At 43.5% G+C, this 26,449-nt stretch overlaps 1 protein-coding gene and 1 long non-coding RNA gene across 4 annotated transcripts in view; one reads left to right on the top strand and one right to left on the bottom strand.

The window, feature by feature from the left end:
* The window catches only part of LOC138953704 (uncharacterized), a 165,166-nt gene continuing 138,717 nt past the window's right edge, over positions 1-26,449 (bottom strand). For all 3 annotated transcript variants that reach the window (XM_070325593.1, XM_070325594.1, XM_070325595.1), the window contains 4 exons: positions 19,303-19,496; positions 18,990-19,096; positions 13,364-13,508; positions 1-5,044 (listed from right to left, as the gene is read on the bottom strand). In XM_070325593.1, coding sequence (XP_070181694.1) covers positions 2,443-5,044; positions 13,364-13,508; positions 18,990-19,096; positions 19,303-19,496 — 3,048 coding nt within the window. In that variant the 3' untranslated portion in view covers positions 1-2,442. The remainder of the gene's footprint in view (positions 5,045-13,363; positions 13,509-18,989; positions 19,097-19,302; positions 19,497-26,449) is intronic.
* On the top strand, positions 14,857-18,350 carry LOC138953710 (uncharacterized). The gene is made up of 2 exons (XR_011451595.1): positions 14,857-15,530; positions 16,646-18,350. It is a non-coding gene; the product is annotated as an uncharacterized lncRNA (long non-coding RNA).

Below are 26,449 nucleotides of genomic sequence, written 5' to 3'. Positions count from 1 at the left end.
TTCAATGAAGCTGTTGCAAGCTAGCTATAAGTGCTTTGTAGACCACGAAAATCATGGCAGAGTGTTGAACAAAAAAAACACCCATGTTAAAAGCAATCATTTTGACTCTGACATTTTGTTAGATCCGTTAACCTTATTTTTATATTCAAGGGACGCAACTGCAAGATGGACTGTAGACAAAGAAAGTTTATTTGGGTCACAGTTCCTGAATTTCTGGGAGCAGCTGACATTGTTTTAAAGTTCTTGTAGTTTAAGTCTTATGGTATGTACATAGCTGCACATTTTCAGTCAGAGCGTACATCAACACTTTGATATGGTAACTTTTCACATGCATGCATGTGAGGTGTGTGCATACAAAACACAAACACACACCTGCATGCACACACACACAGACACACACAGACACAGACAGACACACACACACAGACACACACACACACACACACACACACACACGAAACATCCATACTCTGCTACTGACACATACTGACATGCATGTAAACAGACAGACAGGCAGAAAAACATACACACGTGTACATATACACACTCAATTGTACCTGACATTTTATGGATGCCAATAAAATGTTAACATTTCACACGTGTAAGTTTTATTTTTTTTCATTGCAGAAAATCTACATAGTTGAAAATAAGCTACAGTCAAACTTTTAGATGTGGCAAGATAAGCCAGTGTTCAAATATGACAGTTTACAAAATACTTTTTAACTGAAAGGAAAATGCTTTTATTTTCTTATCACAACAGGACATTCAAAAACAGGTACAAAGTCGGGATGGCCAAGAGAGGGGACAGGAATTGTTCATGAACATTATGTGTTAACAAGAATGTGTTGCGTTTCAATATTAAAGCTCTTTGTTTCAGTCTTCACACTGATATTAATATCTTTCATATTTCTTTGATTTTTATTGATGCCCTGTACCCATGCATGGCAGTAACAAACACACATCACACAATGAGCTGTCTGGAACTGGATGGGGATCGATTGATTGCATGCAACTTTAAAAATCAAAAGAATTCTGTACTCACAAAGATCCTAGCTTGTATCGGTGAGTACAGAATTCTTTTGTTTTTTAACTTTGTTCGTCTCACCAGAGTCACTTTGTTGTTTAGATTTGCATGCAACTTGCAACATTGCCTTTTTTTTGTGCTATACATGTGCATTTCTTTCTGCCACTGTTATTTTGTGCTTTAATTCTCAGAGTGCATGAATACTCCAACCCAAAAAAATCAAGGTCTCGATCAAGATCACATTTTTGCTGATCAACGTTTGTGCAGGAGTTGCCTACCTTGCACAGGCAAGTTCTCACCTTTCCCTGTCAGCTTTTAAATTTATGAGAGAAAAAAAGTCCCAGTGTCATGCCCCAGTCTAACTCAAGACAGGCAATGTCAAAAGCACTACAAGAACAGGGCTGCAATCATTTTTCACAGAAGTTTTAGCTACAGCATGCATCTTCTAAAATATTCTAATGATAGCAAATATGGAATCAAACATGTTAAATGTACTTTATCACAGCCATTTATTTGTGAAAAATATTTCTCATCTGAACCTGTACAAGTGACTTTTTTCAGGTTTTCATTACAAAAAGGCAGGTTATGCAACAAAACAGAACAAATTAAATTGTCCAAGCACCAATACATGTTCCTGCATTATAATTAATTAAGAAACAAAAATACAGCCCATTTGCTTACTATACTTTATCAGTTTGCTTTGCAACTCATGGCAATGGGCGGCCACAAGATCAATTGAAATGTCACAATATCCCTTGCTAGATCCTACTTTTTTTGTTCCGTATAAAATGTACCAGCTAGCACACTTCAGTTTCGTCTCATGCATTCAGTACAAAAACTGATTGTGGTTTCTCACATTTGTTTTTCCCTTTGCTTGCGTCACTTGTAAAACTAAAAAAATTTCCATTAATGTAAAACATAGTATCTATTGTGTGCAGTTAATTTGTCTTTGATATTCATGTCTTCTCAGGAATTGTTCCAAGCTGGTGGGTGGTAATTGTATAGGCAGTTGAAGAGTGCATGCAAATGTAAGAGTGTGGTATAGGATACGAAATAAAACACAACATTTTTCAAGTCGTTTTTCTCAATGTTACATGTTCCAGTAACGGCATACTGTCTCTTTCCCACTGCGTAATCTTTAACAAAGCGAGTATACATATGAAAGGAAAATAATAAACTGAGAGCGATACAGCAAAGATACACAGTTACTATATATGGATAGAAAAAAGACAGATCAAAAAGTATTGATCAGCACATGAACACAAATACAAATCACATCAAAAACAAAGCAAAAATAGTCAACCATGGTATTTCAGACAAACCTAATGACCATAAATCAACAAACAAATTAGCAAAAAGACATTAAAGCACAGATTAGTTCAACAAGCCAGCAAACAAGAAAACCAATCGGCACACTATCAACTAGAGTGTCCATTCTCCGACATGCGACGCTCTCGCTCCTGGTAGAGCAGATGATAGTCAATCTGGCGGTAGCGTTCGTGAGAAATCTCGCCCGTCAACAGTCGCTCCAGAAACGGCCTTGACCCTGATCCGCTGCTCTCCTCAGTGGGCGTTAAAATATTGTCAGGCTCTCGCTCGTCAGGGGGTGCCGCGAGTCCTCGCAGATGTTTCTCAAGCTCAGACATAGCGTTGAGGGGTTTTCCCCCACCGTTGGCGGGGATAGGGGTGGGGGTGGGGGAGGTGGGTTGAGAGGCAGGGCTGCTGTCCACACTACCAGGCTTTCTGGGAGAGCTCAACCCGCTTGCTGGTGAGCCCAGGGCTTTGTGCGCTACCTGGGGAGAGCTGGGTGGTGGGGGCTGGGGCTTGGGTGAGGGGAAGGACTGAAAAGCTCTGTAGAGCAAACTTGGGCCTCCCCCTCCCCCTGTCGCTTTCCCCCCTCCAGCCCCCTTGTCCCATTCTGTTCGCATCCTCTTCCCACTGGGAGGGTGGATGGAGGTGGAGGAGGGAGAAGCAGCACGCGGTGACAGCGAACCAGGGGAACGTGTGTGCGGTGAGGAGTAGCGGTGATCAGACAGCGCCGGACTGAGCAGCCTTAGACACTTCACTCCACCACCACCACATTTCACCATGGCCGCTGTTTTGCTTTTGGCCACAGGCTCTATGACAAAGCCCTTGACAGTGCCGCCTGTAGGCATGGCCTTGAGACTGATGGTGAAGCCTGGTTTCAAGTCTTTGAGCGTGCTGCTAGTGATGATGGCCGATTGTAAGACATGGGATGGAGAAACAACACCGACAGGCTGAGGCTGTGTGCACGGATGTGTAACGCTGCTGACAGACTGAGCCTGTGTGCCTGAAGACAACACAACACTGACAGGCTGAGCCTGTGTTAAAGCTTTACCCAGGATAGACAGATCTTTGTGCTTTGTGTCACACTGTTTCTGTGAGCTCTGCTTGACTGCTGTCTGAACAGGGACAGTGACAGACTTCCTAGGGACGTTCTTAGCTGCGGGTGATGGTGCAGGGAGGTGGGTGTCCTTGGACATGAAATCGTCCACAGCGGATGTCCAGTCGGTCTCCAGGCCAGTCATGCCTTCGGGCAGCGCTGTGTCCATGTCGGTCAGAGTTTCACAGTACTGCATGGCAAAGTCCAGCAGGTCATCAGGGAGGGTGGGGGGCTGGTTGTCGCCCTCCATACCTTCATCTGTCTCCTCCTCCCCCTCCTTCTCCTCACCTTCACTACCCTCCCCACTATCTTCTTGAGTCAAGTCCACTTCTCGGGGCACCACCACCTGTTTTCCATTGTACACCAACACCTGTTCGCCTGCAGTCTGACCACCAATTGACTGCTGCTTCACACCAACCAAGCCTTGGTGGGTACCTTTGGAGCTAACCACATGAGCACAGACTTTGCCTTTTTCAACACTAGGTGCAGAAAATGTGGCTACAGCACCGCTGTCCGACACAGATTTTGTCCAGGTTTGCCCCTGTGAGGGGCTGACTATGATGGCTTTGCCTTCCTTGTCCAGTAAGCTCCTCAGCAAAGAGGGTTGTAGGGAAGAATCTACGCCCATCGCGAACAGAGACGGCAGCTGCTTGGCATCTGAACCGTCTGTCAAGCCACTCTGAGAGTTTACGCCGACTGTTTTCTGAGAACGTGAAGAAGTGTGCTGCTGTGAACGGAAGGACGGAGCCTCCCCCTGGGGGAAAGAAGAGGGGGGAGAGCTGGTGAAGACAGAGTCGTGGCTGTGGTCACAGTCGCCGATTCTCTCCAGCAAGTCCTCCAGGATGTCCATGTCCTCCATCACGTGACTCACGCTGCCCTCTGCGCGACCCTGACCTTGGCCACCACCAGAACACAGAAACGGGTCAGACTGTTCGTCCGAGAGGGAGGGGGTGGGATGGCTACCCATCTGTTCCAAGATTGTGTCTGTAGCAGAGTAGGCCCCAGGCAGAATTGGAACGGTCACATGGATGTCCTGACCACCAAACTCCTCCCCATAGATGGCTGAGGACAGAGTGCTGTGGAAGCCCAACCCTTGCTCCGGCAACGACAGAACTTTGCCGCTCCCTTTCTCCGTATGGTGGGGTACTCCAAGCTGTTGGCGATGATGAGGGGGCACAGATGATGGAGCAGCCACCTTGCCACTCCTGTTGGGCGAATCTTTTGTTAATCCAAAATGCTGCTGCGGCGGGGAGAGGGAGCGAGTGTCTGCAGAAGCTTTCCCTCTCTTCAGTCCCGCCACGTCTTTGAGAAGCCGCGGGGAGAGAGAAGATGACTCTCCTTCCACCGCACCTCCTCCTCCCCCGCCCCCAGGAGGGTTGAGAGGGCAGGGGGAGGTGGAGGCACTGCCAATACTGCTGACGGCACTGTTGTATCCTGTGTCATCGTGCTGCTCCTGCTCACTGTCCGTCGATGACACGGGGCTGGTCACCTGACTCAGGGGTTGAAGGTCAATGGCGCCCTTTGCCGTCAGGTCACCTCCAGGCACCGCTTGAAGGCCGTGACCTTGACCTTGCTGTTGCAGCTCCATCTGGTGGCTGCGCTCAGCCTCCTTCTCGCTGCAACACACAGGAAAGAGGAATGAGTGGAGATGCATGGGCAGAGAAATTACTGAAAACACACAGAAAGAGGAATTACAGCAGAATTAGTGGAAACACTATTCCACTATCCTTGAAAAGTGGAAATGGAGGCAATGCTTGCAAAGAGGAATCAGCTGCTACACAGAAAAAGGAAGTGTGTGTGTGCTTGTGTGTGTTTGTGTGTGCATGTGCATGGAAGTGTGTGTGTGTGCGCCTGCATGTGTGGCACTTAGTCGCACCTTCCTTCCAACTTGTCTTTTTCTATCATATTCTGTCTTCTTTCATTTCCTGTTAATTTAGAGCAGAAACAGGAAGGAGAAACAGAAGGCTATAGACAAGGAACCCCCAGGGTGCAGATCCCTCCTGGCTCAACCTCACAATTTGTGACAGTTTCATTTTTCAGCTGTCACCAGTGCTTGTTTTTTTTTAAAACTCCAGAGCAATTTTTCACACACACACACACACACACACACACACACACACACACACACACACAAACAATTTTTCTCTTCCTCTTTTTCACACACAGACAGACACAAAGACACACACACACACACACACACACACACACAAACACATGACAAACCCACTCACAACGCACAGACACACACATCAGACAGATCCTATCTATGAGGAAGGTCAGAGCCTGCAGAACAGAGCAAGAATGCAAGAAAAAGCCCCCTCATTATTTTTTATCACGCTCTTGCAGGATGCACTGCTCATTATTTTCTACAGATCTTTCCCCATACAAATGACCAGTACCACCCCATCAAGATCTTGTATGCTCCACACAACCCTTGCCAAGCAAGCCCCGTAATGAGCACACAGGCTGCGGTAGTGCGCAATATCAACAGGTGCCTCTTTGCGGCTGTTCCTGGTGCGGTTAGGGTCACCTTCTCTTTTAAAGCAACATTGTCCAACGAGAACTATAGTGTCTTGTTATACACCTACAACCCCCCCCCCCCCCCCAAAAAAAATAGACACACAAGCGCAAACACACACACACACACATGCGCACACACACACACACACACTAGCACACACACACACACACTAGCACACACACACTGACACACACACAGACCTAACTAAACACAGACAGAAAATCACACAGATAACATTAAACTCACTTTCCCATTTCAGAAATGATTCTGAGATGCAAAAAAAAAAGAGAAAAAGATTGAAGTAGATTGGAAAAAAGAGTTAATCTCACGCTCTCTGTTTCTCTTTCACTCTGTTTCTCTTTCACTCTGTTTCTCTTCGTCCCTCTCCCTGTCTCTCTCTTTCTCTCTCCACCTCTCTCTCTTTCTCTCTCCCCCTCTCTCTGTCTCCCTCTCCCTGTTTCTCTCTGTGAAAACCATTTTTCTTGTTTTTGTCTGATTTTGGATGCCATTATCGTAATTGACGCCTGCGGTTTAATAGCGGATTGGGAAAGTTCACGCTAACAATTTTTATTGCAAGATGAAAGGTCTACGAGACTACAGCCGGGGTGGCCGGGTGTGTTGGTGCTGAGGGAGGAGGGTGGCTGATGGGGGTGGAAGCAAGTTGTTATGAAGTTCGTTTCCATCCCATGGTCTTTTTTATTGTTATTTGTTAATCTGGCAGCAGGCACAGTCCCCCCCCCCCCCTCTCTCTCTCTCTCTTTTATTAGTTTTCTCAACAATGTCTGTATAATCTGTCTGTCTCTCCCTCTCATTGTAATTCTCCTAATTGTCTGTATAATGTATCTGTCAGTCCGTCTGTCTCTCTGTTATTCTCAGTTTTCCGACCATGATCACCTGTACATGATAATCTCTGTCTGTCCAGTCTGTCTGTGTCTGTCTATCTGTCTCTCTCCCCCTCTCTCTTTTTACATTCAGTCAAGTTTTCAATCAATCAATCAATCAATGAGGCTTATATCGCGCATATTCCGTGGGTACAGTTCTAGGCGCTCTGCAGTGATGCCGTGTGAGATGAAATTTTATACGGCCAGTAGATTGCAGCCATTTCGGCGCATATTTACCTTTCACGGCCTATTATTCCAAGTCACACGGGTATAGGTAGACAATTATTAACTGTGCCTAAGCAATTTTGCCAGGAAAGACCCTTTTGTCAATCGTGGGATCTTTAACGTGCACACCCAATGTAGTGTACACGGGGGGAGGTTCGGACACCGAAGAGAGTCTGCACACAAAGTTGACTCTGTGAAATAAATTTCCGCCGAACCTGGGATCGAACTCACGCTGACAGCGGCCAACTGAATACAAATCCAGCGCGCTACCGACTGAGCTATATCCCCGTCAAGTTTTGACTATTTCTCTTTGCATTCTCAGTCCTTACTCACAACACTGCATGCAAAGCGTCTCTACTTGTCAGTGTTGCTTGCATGCTCACAATCTTCTACAAGAGCCTGCAATAGGGATGCATCTTCCCTCTTTCATGTACAAGATGTTGCCTTTTGGCAGAAAATGCCAAATTGCAACGCGTGCGTCTTTACGTCAGTGGAGTCGTCTGTGTTTATGGAACAGTATGACTATGAGGTCGGTAAAAAGGCAACAACCTGTGCTTGACTGAAACACACACACACACACACACAACCATACGCACGCACTCACAAACACACGCATACGCGCAGGCACACACACACACGTACACACACATTACGATATATATTATGTACACACACATACGTGAACACAGAACTCCCTGTATACGCACAGACGCACAAGAGACACGTGCGTGCACAAACAGGTACACACACACACACACACACACACACACACACACACACACACACACACACAGAGAGAAACTGACACACCAACACGTACAGAGCGAGAGCGAGAGCGAGAGCGAGAGAGAGAGAGAGAGAGAGAGAGAGAGAGAGAGAGAGAGAGAGAGAGAGAGAGAGAGAGAGAGAGAGAGAGAGAGAGAGAGAGAGAGAGAGAGAGAGAGAGAGAGAGAGAGAGATGAAGCTACCACGTGTGCTCGTTTGTCTTCATCAGAACTTCTACCTGAGCCAAACCCTTATCCTTGCTGTGCATTGCACAATACTCTCCTCAGATGCCGTCCACTCCCTTGCCTTTGTCTTTTTTATTACATACACCATGGAATATAAATCCTTCTGCCACCACCTACTTCTCTCTGCGCTCCTACCTGAAACACGTCGTGGTGGCCGGTGCACGCACGCACGCAGGCACGCATGCACACACACACACACACATACATACACGCACGCACGCATGCACGAACGTACACACATACACACACTCCACACACACGCACGCAGGCACGCACGAACGCACAAACACACTCACACACATTCTCTCTCCCTCCCACTCTCTCAACATTTCGCATCAAAACGATTACGCCAGAGCATGGTTTGCTTTCGTTTTACGGTGCATCCTTGGACTGACAGTCTACCCCCCCCCCCCCCCACACACACACACACACCCGCTTTTCTCCAGGTAGTCCACCAGGGAAATTCTAGTACAGCAGTACCTGAAGGAAGTGGTATGCTCTGAGAGTGACAACCACGATTTATCTCTGTGAACAACTATTGCTACACGTACAAACATCCCCCCCGGCAATTGCTCTTGGATTTTGGAGCTGTACGGAAGATGAAAGAAAAACACAGATATTCATCAGCATGAACAAGTTCCAACGGTGTAAAAAATAAAAAATAAAAAGAAGAAGAAAAAAAGCCACAATTTTCCCCAAGTGTTATGAAACAGAAAACACACACACACACACACAAACAGTTAGTCTCATGAACCGACAGGTGAGGCGATGACAAACGACTTGCCGAGGATGTGTGTATGTGTCGTGTGTGTGTGTGTGTGTGTGTGTGTGTGTGTTGTGTGTGTGTTGTGTGTGTGTGTGTGTGTGTGTGTGTGTGTTTATGATTGTGTGTTTATGAGAGTGGCTGTGTGTGTAAGTGTGTGTGTTCAAGTTATGATTGTGTGTGTGTGTGTGTGTGTGTGTGTTTGTGTGTGTGTGTGTGTGTATGATTGTGTGTTTATGAGAGTGGCTGTGTGTGTAAGTGTGTGTGTTCAAGTTATGATTGTGTGTGTGTGTGTGTGTGTTTGTGTGTGTGTTTGTGTGTTAGTGTAATGTTTGTGTGTATGCCAGTGTGTACGTCCGTGCGTGTGTGTGTGCGTGCGTGTGTGTGTAATGCGTGGTTTTCATGCGAATGCACACGGTGACGGGTGAGACAAGGAAAGGGTGAGACAAGGAAAGGGTGAGACAAGGAAAGGGTGAGACAAGGAAAGGGTGAGACAAGGAAAGGACAAGGAAAGGGTGAGACAAGGAAAGGAAGAAAATGACCTTTTGTTCCTCCCCTGAAAAAACCCACAAAATACTGTTTTTCCCCCTTTCATGATTTGTTTTATTGTTATTTCAGAGCGCTATCACAAGGTTCATCAAAAACACAACCGACAAATCAAAGCGTTTTTACATCACGGTTTCACCACCACTAAATCCACAGTCCATACACCTCAGCTCTCAGTTCAACCCTCCTCACACCCACCAAAATAACAGAAAAACTCAAGCTTGATTTAGTATCCTGTGCTGAACGTAACACCGGTACATTTGCGGCATTGTTTCAGTGACCCGAAACAAACAAGGTATTGTTCCGTCGACATAATTTACCCCAAATCTGACCCCGATCTGATCTGCAGCCCGCTGAATGATTCCCATGCCTCACCACTCCTACCTTGCCTGAACCCATGTGTCCGGGAACAATTTTTTTTTTTAAAGAAGGAAAAAAAAAGACAGATTTTCCGTTGCGAAACGTGAGACGCAGAACATGGAGTGACGCCAAAGTTGTGAAACAAATACGTTTCATTCAACTCTACAACAGAACTCAGGGCGCCGTTTTCAATACCCGTCCCTCCGCTCACCCCTCTTAATCTGCGTGTCAATTATTCTTTAATAACTATGGATTTCAAACACACACACAAATCAATGGGGAAGAAAGCAGATCTGACCCTTCCAGCAATTCCACTTTTTTGAAGCTGTTCTGACGAAAAGAACGTCATAAATATATCTTACAATGCCAGGGAGAGAGAGGCAGAGAGGGGAGAGAGCGGGAAAGATAGAGAGAGAGAGGGAGAGATAGATAGAGAGAGGGAGAGATAGAGAGAGAGAGAGAGAGAGAGTGCGTGCCTGCATGTGTGCGTGCGTGTGTGCGTGCGTGCGTGCGTGAGTGGATGTGTGTGCGTGCGTGCGTGCGTATGCGTGTATTTATGTGTGTGTTTGTGTGTGCGTGAGTGGATGTGTGTGCGTGCGTGCGAATGCGTGTATTTATGTGTGTGTTTGTGCGTGTGTGCACGTGCGTGCCTTTGTGTATGTACATCTGTGTTTGTATGCGCACGTGCAGTACGTGATCGTGCCTCGGTGCAGGCAGGTGTGTGTGTGTGTGTGTGTGTGTGTGTGTGTGTGTGCGCGTGCGTGCGTGCGTGCGTGCGTGCGTGTGTGTGCGAGCGTGCGTGTGTGTGCGAGCGTGGGTGCGTGTGTGTATGTAAATCTGTGTTTGTATGCGCTCGTGCAGTACGTGATCGTGCCTCGGTGCAGGCAGGGTGTGCATTTCCCCTAATCAATCAGATAGGGATGGTCACCAGGATGAGATCTTGCTTGTCAGCGAGATTTGCCATCCTAATGAACAACATCAATTATCCCTATGATTGTTTTTTGTCCCCTTCAGATTACAAGTAATCAGTTCATTATTCCCCTTAGTGAAGTCGCAACGTAACATCTGCAGCATTTACACCGTAAATCACGATTTTCAAAATAAAACAAAGAAAAAAGAAACAAGTCGCGTAAGGCGAAATAACATTTAGTGAAGCTGTCGAACTCACAGAATGAAACTGAACGCACTGCTTTTTTCACCAAGACCACATACTCGTAGTTTCGTCAGTCCACCGCTCGTGGCAAAGGCAGTGAAATCGACAAGCCATGCAGAATAGTGGTCGCGCTGAGCAGGATAACACGCTTTTCTGTATGTCTATTCTTTTTAGCTTACTGAGTTTGTTTTTAATCCAAACATATCATATCTATATGTTTTTGGAATCAGAGACCGACAAGGAATAAGATGAAATTGTTTTTAAATCGATTTCGAAAAATTAATTTTAATCATAATTTTCATATGTTTAATTTTCAGAGCTTGTTTGTAATCCAAATATAACATATGTATATGTTTTTGGAATCAGAAAATGACGAAGAATAAGATGAAATTATTTTTGGATCGTTTAATAAAAAAATATTTTTAATTACAAGTTTCCGATTTTTAATGACCAAACTCATTCATTAGTTTTTAAGCCACCAAGTTAAAATGCATTACCAAAGTCCGGCCTTTGTCGAAGATTGCTTGGCCAAAATTTCAATCAATTTGATTGAAAAATGAGGGTGTGACAGTGCCGCCTCAACTTTTACAAAAAGCCGGATATGACGTCATCAAAGGTATTCATCGAAAAAATGAAAAAAAAACCACGTCCGGGGATATCATTCCCAGGAACTCTTTTGTCAAATTTCATAAAGATCGGTCCAGTCGTTTAGTCTGAATCGCTCTACACACACACACGCACAGACAGACAGACAGACACACACACACACACACATACACCACGACCCTCGCCTCGATTCCCCTTCTATGTTAAAACATTGAGTCAAAACTTGACTAAATGTAAAAAGCAATCTGAAATTGATCCATCCTAGTTTTTCCTGTACCTCTGTTGTGAAACCTTTTAAACCGTTATTACAAAGAAACGAAGAGAAAAAAAGAGAGAGAGAGAGAGAGAGAGAGAGAGAGAGAGAGAGAGAGAGAGAGAGAGAGAGAGAGAGAGAGAGAGAGAGAGAGAGAGAGAGAGAGAGAGAGAGAGAGAGAGAGAGAGAGAGAGAGAGAGAGAGAGAGAGAGAGAGAGAGAGAGAGAGAGAGGAATTTTCCCATTATTCCATAGGTATATCAACCAAACAGTGATGTTAAAGTTAACAACAGTAAATATCCAGCTCTATCTTTTTCATTTGGCTCGCCCGCGGGAAATTTAATATAGACCACAATATTGCCCCAAGGACGCAACCTAATTTGATGTAGCTGTGATAAAAGCTGCATGACAGTGAAGAAACTCATTAAAGTATGTTATTGGAAATGTGTCACCAGAAAGTGGCATGGGACCACAGGGCTAGGATAATCGTGTGGTACAAAACATCTAACAATGCCCACAATGACAGCACAATTATCTTTTTTCTGCTGACAAATAACTCAACTGCTGACTTGGCAAGCTCGTTCATAATGGTAAATAAAATAAACTGTATATTTTGTTGCTGTTTGCTATCTGGCGTCTGATGGTGATGCCGCTCAACTGTCGCATGTATTTTTTGTTAAACCCTCTGATATAGGTATTTTTCAGGTTGTGTGTGTGTGTGTGTGTGTGTGTGTGTGTGTGTGTGTGTGTGTATATGTGTGTGTGTGTATGTGTGCGCGAGAGTGCGTGTGTTCATGTGCATGCGCGTATGTGCGTGCGTGTGTGTTGCTTTGCTGTTGTTTCCTTGTGTTCACTAAATGGTCTTTTGATGAAAATGAGGGGAGAAAATAAGTTGAAACGTATGCTATTTATCACAGCGATAAATCTCGCGTCCGAAATATTTTCCCACATTCCTGGAGGTATGGTATGAATCAGAGAGCCAGCTGCAACAGGTGGCACAGAGAGTCCTTGTCGCTGTGAAGGATGTCAACTTTACTGAAACGCTACACGATGTACGTGCAGGTCTGCATTCGCACACAGTCACACACACAGACACACAAACAGACACAGGCAGATACACAGACAGACACACACACAAATACACACACAGAGTACATTTAAAGCAGTGGCTTATCAGTTAGATCGGTAGCAACTGTACCTATATAACCATAAGTTACACACCGACGGAATAGAGGCTTACCGCACACATATACACATAGAGAAGTGGGGGGGAGAGAGAGAGAGGGGGGAGAGAAAGAGAGAGAGAGAGAGAGAGAGAGAGAGAGAGAGAGAGAGAGAGAGAGAGAGAGAGAGAGAGAGAGAGAGAGAGAGAGAGAGAGAGAGAAGGCAGGCAGGCAGACAGGCAAACAGGCAAACAAACAGTAATCAGAGCACGGTTGTGCAGTACCTTATGATGTAGTTGTTCGAGACGATGTACTGAGGCCGATCCCTTTACGCACGCACACGCACATTCAAACACACAGTGACACACACACACAAACACACACGCGCACGCCCCCGCCCAACACACACACACACACACACACACACACACACACACATAGTGGTTGAGCAGTACCTGATGATGTAGTTGTTGCAGACGACGTACTGAGGCTGTCCACGCGTGTCGCTGACGATGGTGGCCTTGGTCTGCATCCACACCCACACCCCCGTCCTGCCCAGAAAGCGGTAGTACGCGCTCACCCCGCTCCCTGTCTTGATCACTGGACACACAACAACACCAAATGCTCATGCACGACTCATCTTCCTCATCAGAAACAAACTACCTGTTCTTCGTATACATATCCACTGTAAGCTAATACCTTATAGTTGATTTTAAATATGTATATTATGTATTGTACCAATTGATTATTAAATAAAAAACGCTGTTTAAACCCATATATACACGAATACATGAGAAAAAAAACCAGCTCCCTGAACGATAATTGTCCGTTGTTTTACTTAAAGTTGACATTGAAATTTGACCAAGGTCTACCTAGCTGGAGGTCAAGAAACCCCGTGTGTAAAGTTTTCCAGTTCTGGCCCCGTGAACGTTCAAGGCAATGATAGTTTCTTACTTTTTGAACCAAACCTAATCCTACATGAACGTAACATTCTACGAATGTCAACCCGACTTCCTCGAATTCGTCATAGAACTGTTCAGGGTTTAAACAACAGGATATTCAAACTTCGAATGCTGCCCCAACCTGCGCTGAAAATAGTCCCTATCTAATAATTGAAGACAGGTAGGGGGGTGAATGACTTGCTCTTCGCATGCTCACCATAAAACTGTTTACAGTTGAACAACAGGATATTTGCACTGTCGTGTGCTGTTCTTATTGACCCTCATCCCAACCCCCTTCTATTCAGACACATGTACCCTAGTGCACTCCTACCGAGTACACTTCCTGTCCTGGTTAGCGGACAACAAGAAAAACTCGACACCCATATTCGACACCGAAATAATTGTGGGCGGTCGTCAACTTTGTGAAAAGAGCTTTTTTCTTCCTTGAACCTCTCCCCCCCCCCCCCCCCCCCCTCCAACCCCAGCATGCAGATATCACCCCACTACACTGCCTGCAGGGATTCGCAGCCCTCTCAGTGACACGGAAGTAAAAGAATTCTCTTAGTCACAATAAAAAACACACAACCTGCACGTCTCCCTTCACAAATACGGGTTTCGTGAACACAAAATAGCTAGCTTGCATTACTCCAAATCTCCGTTCGGCAAGAATAAAAGAGACCATTGCGTCTTTTTCTTGAATGTTGGGCTCTTTGGACTCTTTTCATTTTACCAGGTCAAAAGACAGTCTTGTTCTATTATTAATTCCCATTTTGGGGCGGCCTGTACCAGATCTACAACCTGGGGGTACCGTCCTTCCCATGTAAACCTGTTTGTAAACCATCAAAGATCCGCCCAGGCTTTTTACGTGGAATACGAGCATCCTGCCACTTGAGTACATTGCACCAAAAATATGCATCCTGGATGCTGTCTGTGAACAGGGAGATAACAGGTTTTTTTAGCTGAAATTATTTTTCAAGTCACACCTTTATAATACTAATCTGTGGCAATAATTAAGGGCAGACCGGGTAGGCAAAATGAGTTATTTTTGGTCTCATACACCTTTTTGGGGTTGTTGCATTTTTCACACCTTTGAACATCCTGGAATGCATTCAATAATCTGCTTTTGTCATTTTAGACATGTATTCATGTAAATAAAACCATTTTCAAACCGATGTTTTGTTGTTTTTGTCTGTGTTTTATCAAAAAAATCGAAAAAATGGTCAACTTTGGATACTCCGTGCTGGTAAATGTGCGCACATGACATGACCCTTCGCTGTTCAAACTGTGTGGAAATTTCCGTTCTTCAAGATGACGTCATCACCGTTGGGGAATTTCCGTTGACATAGGCACAAAGAGAGAGAATCCGTTCCAACCGAAACCCCGGAATTAATATATGCAAATATATGTAGGTCAAAGGCATTTGGCGCAAGCGCAGTAGACAACTTATCAGTCCCCCGGTGTCAACAAATCCATGACGTTTTCACCGATTCAGCAGCATTTTTCAAAGTTTTGAGCTGCGGAGAACAACCCTAACATTGGAAATGTTCGGCATAGTGGCAAGAAATATCAGAGAAAGATGAACCAGCAGCAGCGAACAGTAGAAGGAAGTAACAACACTCCGAAATGAACCAACATGATCGTATTTAAGCAGACGACATTCTAAGATTCTTGACTCGACGAGGTGGGTTTTGCTTCTTTCTCTTTTCGATCTTGTTTGTTTGACAACGTGATTTATTGCACATCGTTATGTTGTTGTTGTTGTAAGAATGTGTTAGGGTTTGCAGGTAAATGATAAACATTTGTGTCCGAAGTATTTTGCTGGTTTCTTGATCCAATTTACTGACCATGCCGCCGCCGCAAAGCCCCCCCCCCCCCCACCCCCACCCCCACCCTCGATCATCTCTGTGATATCGTCTTCACAACCCCTATTTTATTGTTCTTCGCTGGCCAGTCCTTGAGAGCTTACTATGGTGTAACATGTCATCAGTATTCTTTGTCTGGGGTCAAACTGAGAAGCAGCATCTGAGCGATGTACGACTGACACAGTTTCTGTTTCTGGTCATTGACCGTAGGAAAATAAGTACCCTACTAGAGAGCGTTCTCTAATTCTAAAGGATTGGTTTACACCAGCATGGCTGACCAACCTATCATTGACAGCAATATTGTTGTCAAATCTTTTCCATTAACTAAGGAATAAAAAAAAATAGATCCAATTTACTTCACCAAAGAAAAAAAAAGAGTTAAACTAAAGGACTGGGGATGCAACTCATGAATCAAAAGCATAAAGATCACCTGCAAACAGTGCTAGGTTTAGGAAATCTGAAAATGTATACACACACACAGAACACACACACACACACACACACACACAAAACAGACAACAGACAAGAAACAAGCAAATACATAGCAAGTGTGATGAAATAAATTAATTTTAAAAGAAAAATATGAAAAGAAAGAAAGAAAGAAAGAAAATAATTCAGCTAGTTTCAGTATTAGTTCCTGTGTGTATGTGATTGTGTGGTTACTCAAATCCCATAGTAAACTTGACATGTACATTTTGTGATAGGGGCCAATTAATGAATGTCTTTTGTGAGTGGTTGGGGGCTGATTGGGATTTCTGATTTACCAGCCTAGCCAAAAAGTTGAGGTACACCCCATGTAACATGGTCATTTGCAAAATAAAGTACATAAGCACTTGTTGACGTTTATATTGAGTCTTAAAATTTGCAGCTTATTACAAACAAAAACCATGGACAGTTGTATCAAATATTAAATCAGTGTTTGTGTATTTATTAGGTTGGAGCAAGGGGAGAGCCAGTCCTCCTGTGGTGGCAGCGAGGAGAAAGATTGACCTGATGGAAAAGTTTGCTAAACCGGAACTACCCTCTTCCACAGCAGAAACATCAGCTTTGCCATCTTCTGACCAACCATAAGAAGATACAGATACTTTGCCATCTTCTGACCCATCACAAGCAGATATGGATACTGGTACTGTGCAACGTCACTCCGCTGACATGTGTTGGGCTTTTGTCAACATATTGATCAGCTCAATCTATTGCTGAAACGTTTATATCCTGTACTGAATGCTTGTCTGATAGCAGTCTGATTATGAAAGAAGGTGATGCACAGGCCCTGCATCTGGAGTGCATATGAGTGTCCATTCAAGTCTGCAGTTGTTTACTCTTCTCCCGGTGTTTGCAACGCTTCGGGTGGTAAAGTTGCATTTTAAATAATCCGCGTATGACCAAGTTGGTACATGGAAAGGGACATTCAGCTTTACAGAAATTTGCTGCAGTGTTAGGATTGAGCACAGAAATACTGTAATTAAAATGTTGCAACTTTTGAATGGCTTGATAGCTTTGTTCCATTTGTGTATATATAAAATTTATGTAATGTTGTTGATGATTTGTGAAGCATCATGTCTATGCAATGGAATAAGAAATCAGTGCATCCGTTGGGTTTTTATGAGTCTGACAGTTCGGTTCTGATCAATATTTTCATATCAGCACAAACACAGATAATTGACTTTTTTAATGTTTTCATATAATTTTTTTTTAAATCAAAAAAATCTGATAATTTGATTATCAAATCATTTTCCCTTCATAGTTAAAGTGTTATTCTGGTTAAAAAAAAAACCACCCCATTAATTCAAGCTCTACTGTGGTACTAGTTTACCGGGGTACTAGTGAGACTCTTTTACATGCTGTTTTCTCTACATGTAATTTGAGACAAAATGTGGTAATTAAAATGTTGTAACTTTTGAATGGCAAGATGGATTTGTTCCAATTTTGTATATGTTGTTTATGATTTGTGAAGCACCATTTCTGTGCATGGAATAAGAATACAGTGGATTCCTTGTGTTTTTATGAGTCCGACAGTTTCGTTTTGATTCATATCTGCACTAACATAGATGAGTTTTCAAATGATTTTTTAAAAAAAGTCTGGATAATTTGATCGTCAAATCATTTCCCCATCATAGTAAAGTGGTTATTCTTATAAAAACATATCAATTCAGGCTGCACTGTGCTACTAGTTTGAGGTACTGGTTGGAATCTTTCAAATGCTGTTTTCTCTGAATGTAATTTTCAGACAAACATCTGTAATTAAAATGTTGCAACTTTTGAATGGCTTGATGGATTTGTTTCATTTTTGTTTATGTTGTTTATGATTTGTAAAGCGTCAGTTTTGTGTATGGAATAAGAGTTAAGTGCATTGGTTGGGTTTTTATGAGTCTGACAGTTTGGTTCTGATTCATGTTTTCATATCGGTACAAACAAAGATGGCTGTTTTCATATGATGTATATAAAAAAAATCCTGATAATTTGATTGTCAAATCCTTTTCCCTACATAGTAAAGTGGTCATTCTGATAAAAACATATGAATTCAGGGTGCACTGTGCTACTGTTTTTTTTATGTACTGGTTCAAATCTTTAAAATGCTGTTTTCTCTGAATGTAATTTTCAGACAAAACGCTACAATTAAAATGTTGCAACTTTTGAAAGGCTTGATGGATTTGTTCAGTTTTTGTATATGTTGTTTATGAGTTGTACAGCATCAGTTCTGTGTATGGAATAAGAGTTCAGTGCATTGGTTGGGTTTTTATGAGTCTGACAGTTAGGATTTCATGTATTTTTCTTATCAAAACTGAACCGGTAACTGAAAATGCTAAATTAAAATAATATATTGCTTAGAAATGCTTTTCGATACACAGAATTATTAAACACACACATATTGCTGCAAAGAAGAAAAATTGGATCAAAACATGCACTGGTTCACAAACTGCAACATTTTTAAAAAAGCACATTTTATAACGTTTTTCTCACATTTTGGTGAATAAAACCCCCAAAAATTGCTTTTCACTCAAAATTTAAAATGGTTTCCCTTAATTAGGTTATTCTGCTTGCAAAAATCAAACAAGCAGCAAGCTGTTTCCAAAATAAAAAAAAAAAGTGCTTGCCTACCCTGTCCCCCCTTAAAGCGAAATTCTCACTCTGCTGGAAGCAGCAAGGATGTAGATTTTGTGTATGTGTCAAAGTGGAAGGATGCTTTTTATGCCTGCACAGATCTGCTGGGGTGTACAAATAAATGTGTTGGTATCTTTTATTCGTTAGTGAGAAATAAAGACAAAACGGAAACTCACGTAAGCTGTGACACTCAGAACACTTGTGAGCGTCCACCGGATTATGGAACAGGTAAGCAGATCGACCAATCAGATAGCTGGGATCATAGCCAATCAGAAACAGCACTCTGCAATGAGACGAGTTTGATTTGACAATATTTCCCCCAAGTACCACATCTGTCAAAACATTTTTGGAGAGAGAGAGAGAGAGAGAGAGGCAGGGAGGGAGAGAGAATGAGAGATAAAGAGAGAGAGAGTAATGTTGTAGTTGATGCATCTTACAAACAGACAGTCAGACAGACAAACAGCCAGACAAAGATCAAACAAGTGAGACCTGGGATCACAGTAGGTGTAGGTCAGACGCATGTCGTGGCGGGAGATGAACATGTTGCCGCCCAGAGGGATGTGCAGGATGGACTGGGACTGCAGCGGTCGGCACACACACACCATCCCTGTACAGCGGGGGCGACTGTGGCTAGCATGGCTTGACCCCGACACCACGCGTAGCGCTCCTGTCCACTGCACTACCTGAAACAATCAAAGATGTGGACTGATTAATTGACTGACTAAACGCACCAATTTTGACTTTTTAGTCGTCCAGAATTTTGACAAAGCAAAGCGCAATTCTGAAGAAGGTCCCATGCAAAATCAACATTCTGAAAATGTCACAATGTAAACCATACCCGGCCTATTCCTAAAACGCATCCGATTCCAACTGTGTGCGAAAGACAGTGTACACACAAGCTGACACAACATAGCGGGGGCCTGGGCGGTTGTGAGTGTAATGTGACTTTTGATCCCAGCAATCCACGGGACCACCTTGAAACAAAAACATCAACGACATGGGCATCACACGTCAGATCGATTGATTGATTGATTGATTATTACGACAGACATGCATACAAAGGGCAACCTATAGCGCGGGCGGTAGCTATTATTTTGACTCGACTTGATGTCACACACAGCGTATCTCAACCCCCATCTCCTCACATAACACAGGTATGAATGAAAAGTCAAATGGTGGATACACTGACGAATAAAGGATTGATTGAATTGTGTGGAACTACACCCCTACACATGCAATCATATTCCAGCCATTTTCCCAAATGAACATAACAGCTACAAAATGGGAACGTTAAAAAATATCTGCATGCCCTAGTAGGGTTGCGAGGGGGGGGGGGGGGGGGTTACACGCTCAAGCACGGAAGGCACTGCTATCTTTTCGTTTTCATATCACTCTGCATCACCAATCCAACGTTCATCTCTACCGTAAAAAACCCCAGCAGAGTGAACGAGTCAGGACAGCGATATTTCTAGAGACATTGGTATATCCCCTGAGCGAAAACAGACTATTTGTTTCAAATCTCCATCTAGTCGACTGTGCCGTCCGAGAAAGAAAAAGAGAGAGAGAGAGAGAGAGAGAGAGAGAGAGAGAGAGAGAGAGAGAGAGAGAGAGACAGAGACAGAGAGAGACAGAGAAAGAGAGAGAGACAGAGAGAGAGACAGAGAGAGAGAGAGAGACAGAGAGAGAGCTCTAAGACTTCATTTACCCAAGGAGTGTAGTGTTAGGTCCAGAAGGACCTTCCTTGCAGGTCGTAATTATTAGAACAACATACACTGAAGCAACAACAGGTACACGTTACGTGAAAGAAGTAATTACAAAAAGATAGAGGATGCATGCACCGATATGCCCCACATTTTCCATCCATTTCAACCAGTGTTACTGTTAGCAAAAAAAAGCTGTTGAAAGCCAGCATAGCGAAAATACAGACAGGCACGCACGAACTTTGCCAGCCAAGTACAGTAGCTGAGCAGGCGCTTCGTTAATTGCTTTCACACCAGCATGCAGCCCGGTGCATTATAGCGGCGTAGGAAAAGGGAGGGGGGGGGGGGGGGGGGGGGTTCCAGTATAATTTTAAATAAAACTGCTGAGAACAGTTTAAGAAAAAGCTTTGCTCAATCTTAAAATGCAGTATTGGCAAGAGCTGGCCATACCGCCTCTGTGTATCCTTCTACGCGCCTATCATACATATGCTCTACTGTCTTTCCCCCTTGTGCCCCAGTCACAGCGTTCTGGGCACCGCCTATGTCATCATCATATCATCAGCTTGATGTAATATACATGTAGCTTTGCGCAGCCCTCCACTGTCAAATATTCTCTGGAGCAAGCGTAGCCGTGGTGTGGGGTCTGTCGAGCGCTCGTAACAATTAATAATGGATATATACCCATTAGAATCCAATCCAATTTTCCGGTATTGAAAAAGCGACACACGAGCACAGCTTACAATCATAATGTGAGAAAAACTCCGTTTACACAAAGAGAGAGAGAGAGAGAGAGAGAGAGAGAGAGAGAGAGAGAGAGAGAGAGAGAGAGAGAGAGAGAGAGAGAGAGGGAGAGAGGGAGAGAGGGAGAGAGGGAGAGAGGGAGAGAGAGAGAGAGAGAATATTTATCCTACATACGTGAGAGAGACACCCGTGAGATAATAATAGTTCAAATCACACGTGTGTATATCATGTAAATGAGGTCATGTCAAGCAAGTCTGGCAGGGACCTATTTTTCCACTGTTTATGATGCCAAAGTCACCGAGACAAACGTCATTATAGAAACAAAAATTGCGCTCGTTAATTACCGTCGATGAATTTTTTAAACTAACACGTCATGCCACACGTTTCTTTACTTTGACGTAATAGATTGCACGAGGCTTTAGAAGAGATCGAGGTTCCAAAACAAGCGTCTTCAATTTAGCTGCCTTGACTCACGACTGCAGGACATGTTCAGTAAAACACACGTAAGTATATACAGTATGTAGGATAAATAGAATACTAGATGGCTTGCCGTTTCGTACCAGATTTACACTCGTTGCTTTTTCAAATAGTGAATAGCTCGCTTTCGCTCGCAGTTCAATATTTTAAAAAACAACTCGTGTAAATCTGGTACGTTGCTTTTTTAAATAGTGAACAGCTCGCTTTCACTCGCAGTTCAATATTTTAAAAAACAACTCGTGTAAATCTGGTACGACACAGCAAGCCATGTAGTATTCTGTGTGTGTGTGTGTGTGTGTGTGTGTGTGTGTGTGTGTGTGTGTGTGTGTGTGTGCGCACGCGCGCATTTGTGTGTGTGTGTGTGTGAGTGTGTGTGTGCATGCGTGTGCCGGTGTGTGTGCGTGCGTGAAGAGGGGCAGGCGTGTTCCACTGAGCTCACATTTTGTTTCAGCTCATCACAATCAGCATATCAAATTCCGTTCACGACCATAACTTGACATAAATGAACCCTGAACGCCATTCTATGATCAAATAAACAAAGGGATGTGATCTTCCTGTCCCCTCTATCCCTACGCTTCCGTGCCCGCTCGGAACTTGATTCAGCATTACTCTTGCTCTGCGTCAGTTCTCATTGCTTCCCTTCCTTTATCTCGTGGGTTGACGACAGTCATTTTGCCTGCCGGTTTTTGTTGGGTAAAGCATTGTTTTATTCAATCATCCATTTGTTTAATACATAATTAACGTTTAGGAATCAACAAGTTACAGGTAAGGCCAGTTCGAGGGGCGATTTCCAGTGTTTTTCGCTATTGATTTTATCAATGTTAGCTGTGCGTCCGATTTCGTGTCCGCTATAGGAACAAACTAATCAAATGCCATAACTTTAGACTAACGTCAACGTCCTTTATGAACTGATCATATTTCTTATCGAGAAAACCAGGAACACCTCCCCCCTTAACCCCCCCACCCCCCGTTCACCACAGCTCAATGAAATCAACTGTACAGAACTGTACAGAACACTGTATATTGTGCTGTTGTACTTGTCAGACTTGATTGTACCAAGTCCTTCACATGCTGTAATGCGCTTAGAGCCAAATATTTTTGTTTTTTGTAAGGGATAGGCGCAATATAAATACACTTTATTATTATTATTATATTAACTATTTACAGTGCCAAACTGTCCTTGTTTTCGCCTCTGGAAGAACGGGAAAAATACATGTACTGAAGTTATTTTTGAAGTATCTTTTGTATCTTTTGCTAAAACAACCACCATCACAAGCGAGAGCAATCTTCCTGAAAGGTATCTCTGACTTTCCGATATCTAGAGTGAACAAAGTCCCGAAGGATCTGGCCTCGCGGCTATCGCCAGCATCAACTTCTACCGGCCATCAAAACAGCCCGTGGCCGTTTTCCAGGTAAACATAAAAGAGGACATATAGGCGAAGCTGTGAAAAGAGGTGTAAAACAACTGTAGCAGCGAGCGGTCACTGACCGTTTGCCCAGGCCTGTGTTGTCATGGGGAAAAAAACAGCATCTTGGCTGTGTGTTTTCCACAGCTAAAAGGCTTCCTACACTGAATCGGTGAACGTTTTGTGTTTAAAGGTACATTCTTTCGATTGTAAGCGATTATGAACAACATCTCAGATGGACACTTGTGTCAAAGCCAATCTTACAAATAAATTCAGCGACAAAGTTTTGTTTCATACGACTTTGCTATATGGTGACAGCTACTCTTATATATCCCGGCCACTGTTGACAAATATGTGCGTGGGGAACAGCAACAGGTGCGACAGATGAATGGGAAATTGATAAACTGATGAATGTGAAATAAATGTACATGCACCACACACAACAAACAAGATGTGACCATCAGGCAGCCGAATAACCTTTAATAACTGATCTTGCGTTACTTGATCAATGACAAATGTATTTGTATTTGCATTTGGTTGGTTTGGATGGATAAAACCCGATTTGTAACCTTGTAGACAGTCTCAAGATCTTGTTTCTGCTCGCACTTACAATCCACGACTGCCAATGTCAAACCACAAGCATATTTTTCTGATCTGTTTATGGTCAAACTGACCAAAACTTTTGATGAATGGTTCCAACACCTCCCAAGAAAGTACACCTTCTATAGTCCCTTTGTCTATTATCTTTACAAAACGATACCTGTTATGACTGGCCACCTGCAATGTACTACTAACACTTTGGCTGTCCTTTCATGGCATATTCCACAGTAGTATTATAAACTACCACGCGATCAAAGCTCTGTCAAGCATACTTCTTTTTATATTAACAGAAACAAATTTATACAGGGCGGTGCTTTCATAGACTTGACCAAACCATGCACTTTGATACAAACTCCTGTGGTCTTCTCGCGTACTGTCAAAGCTCTGGCTCGATGCCGCTTTAGACCCAGAGCAAGCACCGGGCAAAATCGCAGACCATGCAATGTTAAACCCAGCCAGGCAATCCAATCTCAACATGTAATGGTGCCAGAGGAATGGCGGTGACACATGGGTCTACTGGGCCCTGACACGGTGCCAGAGCCAAGGGCGTTGACCCAGAGACTTGCCAGTATACGGGCACAGACCGTGCGGTCTCTGACACCACCAGGCCAGTTCCCTGTGCACTGTGCTCGTTTTGTTCAATACTGGAAACTTGCCATCCAACACAGGCAGAGGAGACTACCATACTAGTTCCGTGGCTTCTCGTAATGATAAAGTATAATTATTGGCGTTCTATATACAGCAAACTGAGAACAGTTGTAGCAAATGTATTCTACGTCATAAAAAAAAAGTACACAGAAAAACACTAATGATTCACTGTATGAACAAGAAGAGCAAACGCTCGATCGAGTCACTTTCGCAGTTCTGAATATTATATGAGGCATCAGATGGACAGGAAGAAATTGCTATTCACAACAGAATACAGATGTAAATAATTTGATGTAAAGAATAATCCTATAAAGTTTGAATCAAATCCGATGAATAGTTTCAGAGATATGATATTTCAATTTTTTTCCTTCAAGACATACCTGTGACCTTGAAAAAGGTCAAAGGTCACCAAAGCAGACGTCAAAGTGTAGAGGTCACTGGGAGTCACGTTCACATAAAATTTGAGCCCGGTCACTTTTATAGTTTCCGAGAAAAGCCCAACGTTAAGTTGTGTGTTGCCGAACAGAAAAGGCTAGTTATCTCCCTTGTTTTTCTGATAACGTTCGTAAAAGGCTACAGATGTAAATACTTTGATGTAAAGAATAATCCTACAAAGTTTCAATCACATCCGATGAACTTTGTCAAAGATATAAAATGTCTAATTTTTCCTTTGACGCTGACCTGTGACCTTGAAAAAGGTCAAAGGTCAACGAAACCATCGTTAAAGTGTAGAGGTCATTGGAGGTCACGACTAAACAAAATATGAGCCGGATCGCTTTGATAGTTTCCGAGAAAAGTCCAACGTTAAGGTGGTGTCTACGGACGGCCGGCCGGACGGCCGGCCGGACGGCCGGCCGGCCGGCCGGACAGACTAACACTGACCGATTACATAGAGTCACTTTTTCTCAAGTGACTCAAAAATGAAACTCTTTATTTCATACGGTAGGGGAATTACCTTTCTGGCAATATTCTGGGTTTTAATATAACTGGTATAACAAAGATCTACAGCTAAATGTATCCGAGTACTTTTTTTTTATGACGGGTAGTGTAGAGGTGGGGAATATCTTCGGTTGTAGAACACTGGCATTTTTGTGTATGAGGTTCTAAAACTGGCACCACTCAGGGAATCTCGCTTTATAGCGCAGGCCGGGGATACCATCATAATACAGTGCCGTGGCTTCTCGTAATGATAAAGCAGATTGCCGTTTTTGGTGCACGGCAGGCTCGGAACAATTGTACACTAGCTTTTCTGTGCCATGAGGTCTTGTGTATGTGTTGCTAGGCGCCAACATTCGTGCAATGCTTTCATGATGAAAAAACAGATTGACCAAAAAACAAACAACGCCGCAAAAGCACAGCAATTCACCCTGTTTGCCCTTCGCGTTCGGCAAAAAAAAGGTCTTCCACTTTAAATCATGCCATGGACCTATAGATCTACAAGGCGAGTCAAAGAATTGTGCCTGGAAAAAATTGGTTCGCACTCTTGACAGAGCGGGCCGACAGCAATACATATATATACAATGTGGTCTGTAGTGGTCAGTACACAACATAGGTCTATATAATGTATACATTATACAAACCAGAGTCGCCTTTCCCGTGATAAAACTGGTTCTCATACTCCTTCGGACAGATCCAAGTACAGGCACACAATTAAGGCACATGCTGCCAAGTTCAGCTATATTAGAGATCGCAAAAAGTACAGCAGATATCTATAGCACTGGAGTCTTACTTTGTGTAACCAATACGATTGCCACTCGCACCGGAACGCACTAAATCATCTACATATATCCATATTAAACACACATGTACCAAGTTTGGGTGAGTTCTCAGAGGTCGCGGAGAGTGCAACAATTATCCAGCCGGCGCTTGAGTCCTATACTTTCTGAAACGATGGCTTTACTCTTGACAGAAAACACTGCATATCCAAATTATACACACATTCATCAGCGCGCAGGTCTTGGGGTGAAAAGGGCTCCTGGTCACAGTGTGTTATTGGCCAGAACACCCACCCGCAATATCTCAATCTGTGGGTGTCATCAAGTTATTCATTTATGCAGCATTGTC

Source organism: Littorina saxatilis, linkage group LG17, assembly GCF_037325665.1.
Source record: "Littorina saxatilis isolate snail1 linkage group LG17, US_GU_Lsax_2.0, whole genome shotgun sequence".
Lineage (NCBI taxonomy): Eukaryota > Metazoa > Mollusca > Gastropoda > Littorinimorpha > Littorinidae > Littorina > Littorina saxatilis.
The sequence above is the reverse complement of the archived record's forward strand: the minus strand, read 5'-3'. Positions and strand labels throughout refer to the sequence as shown.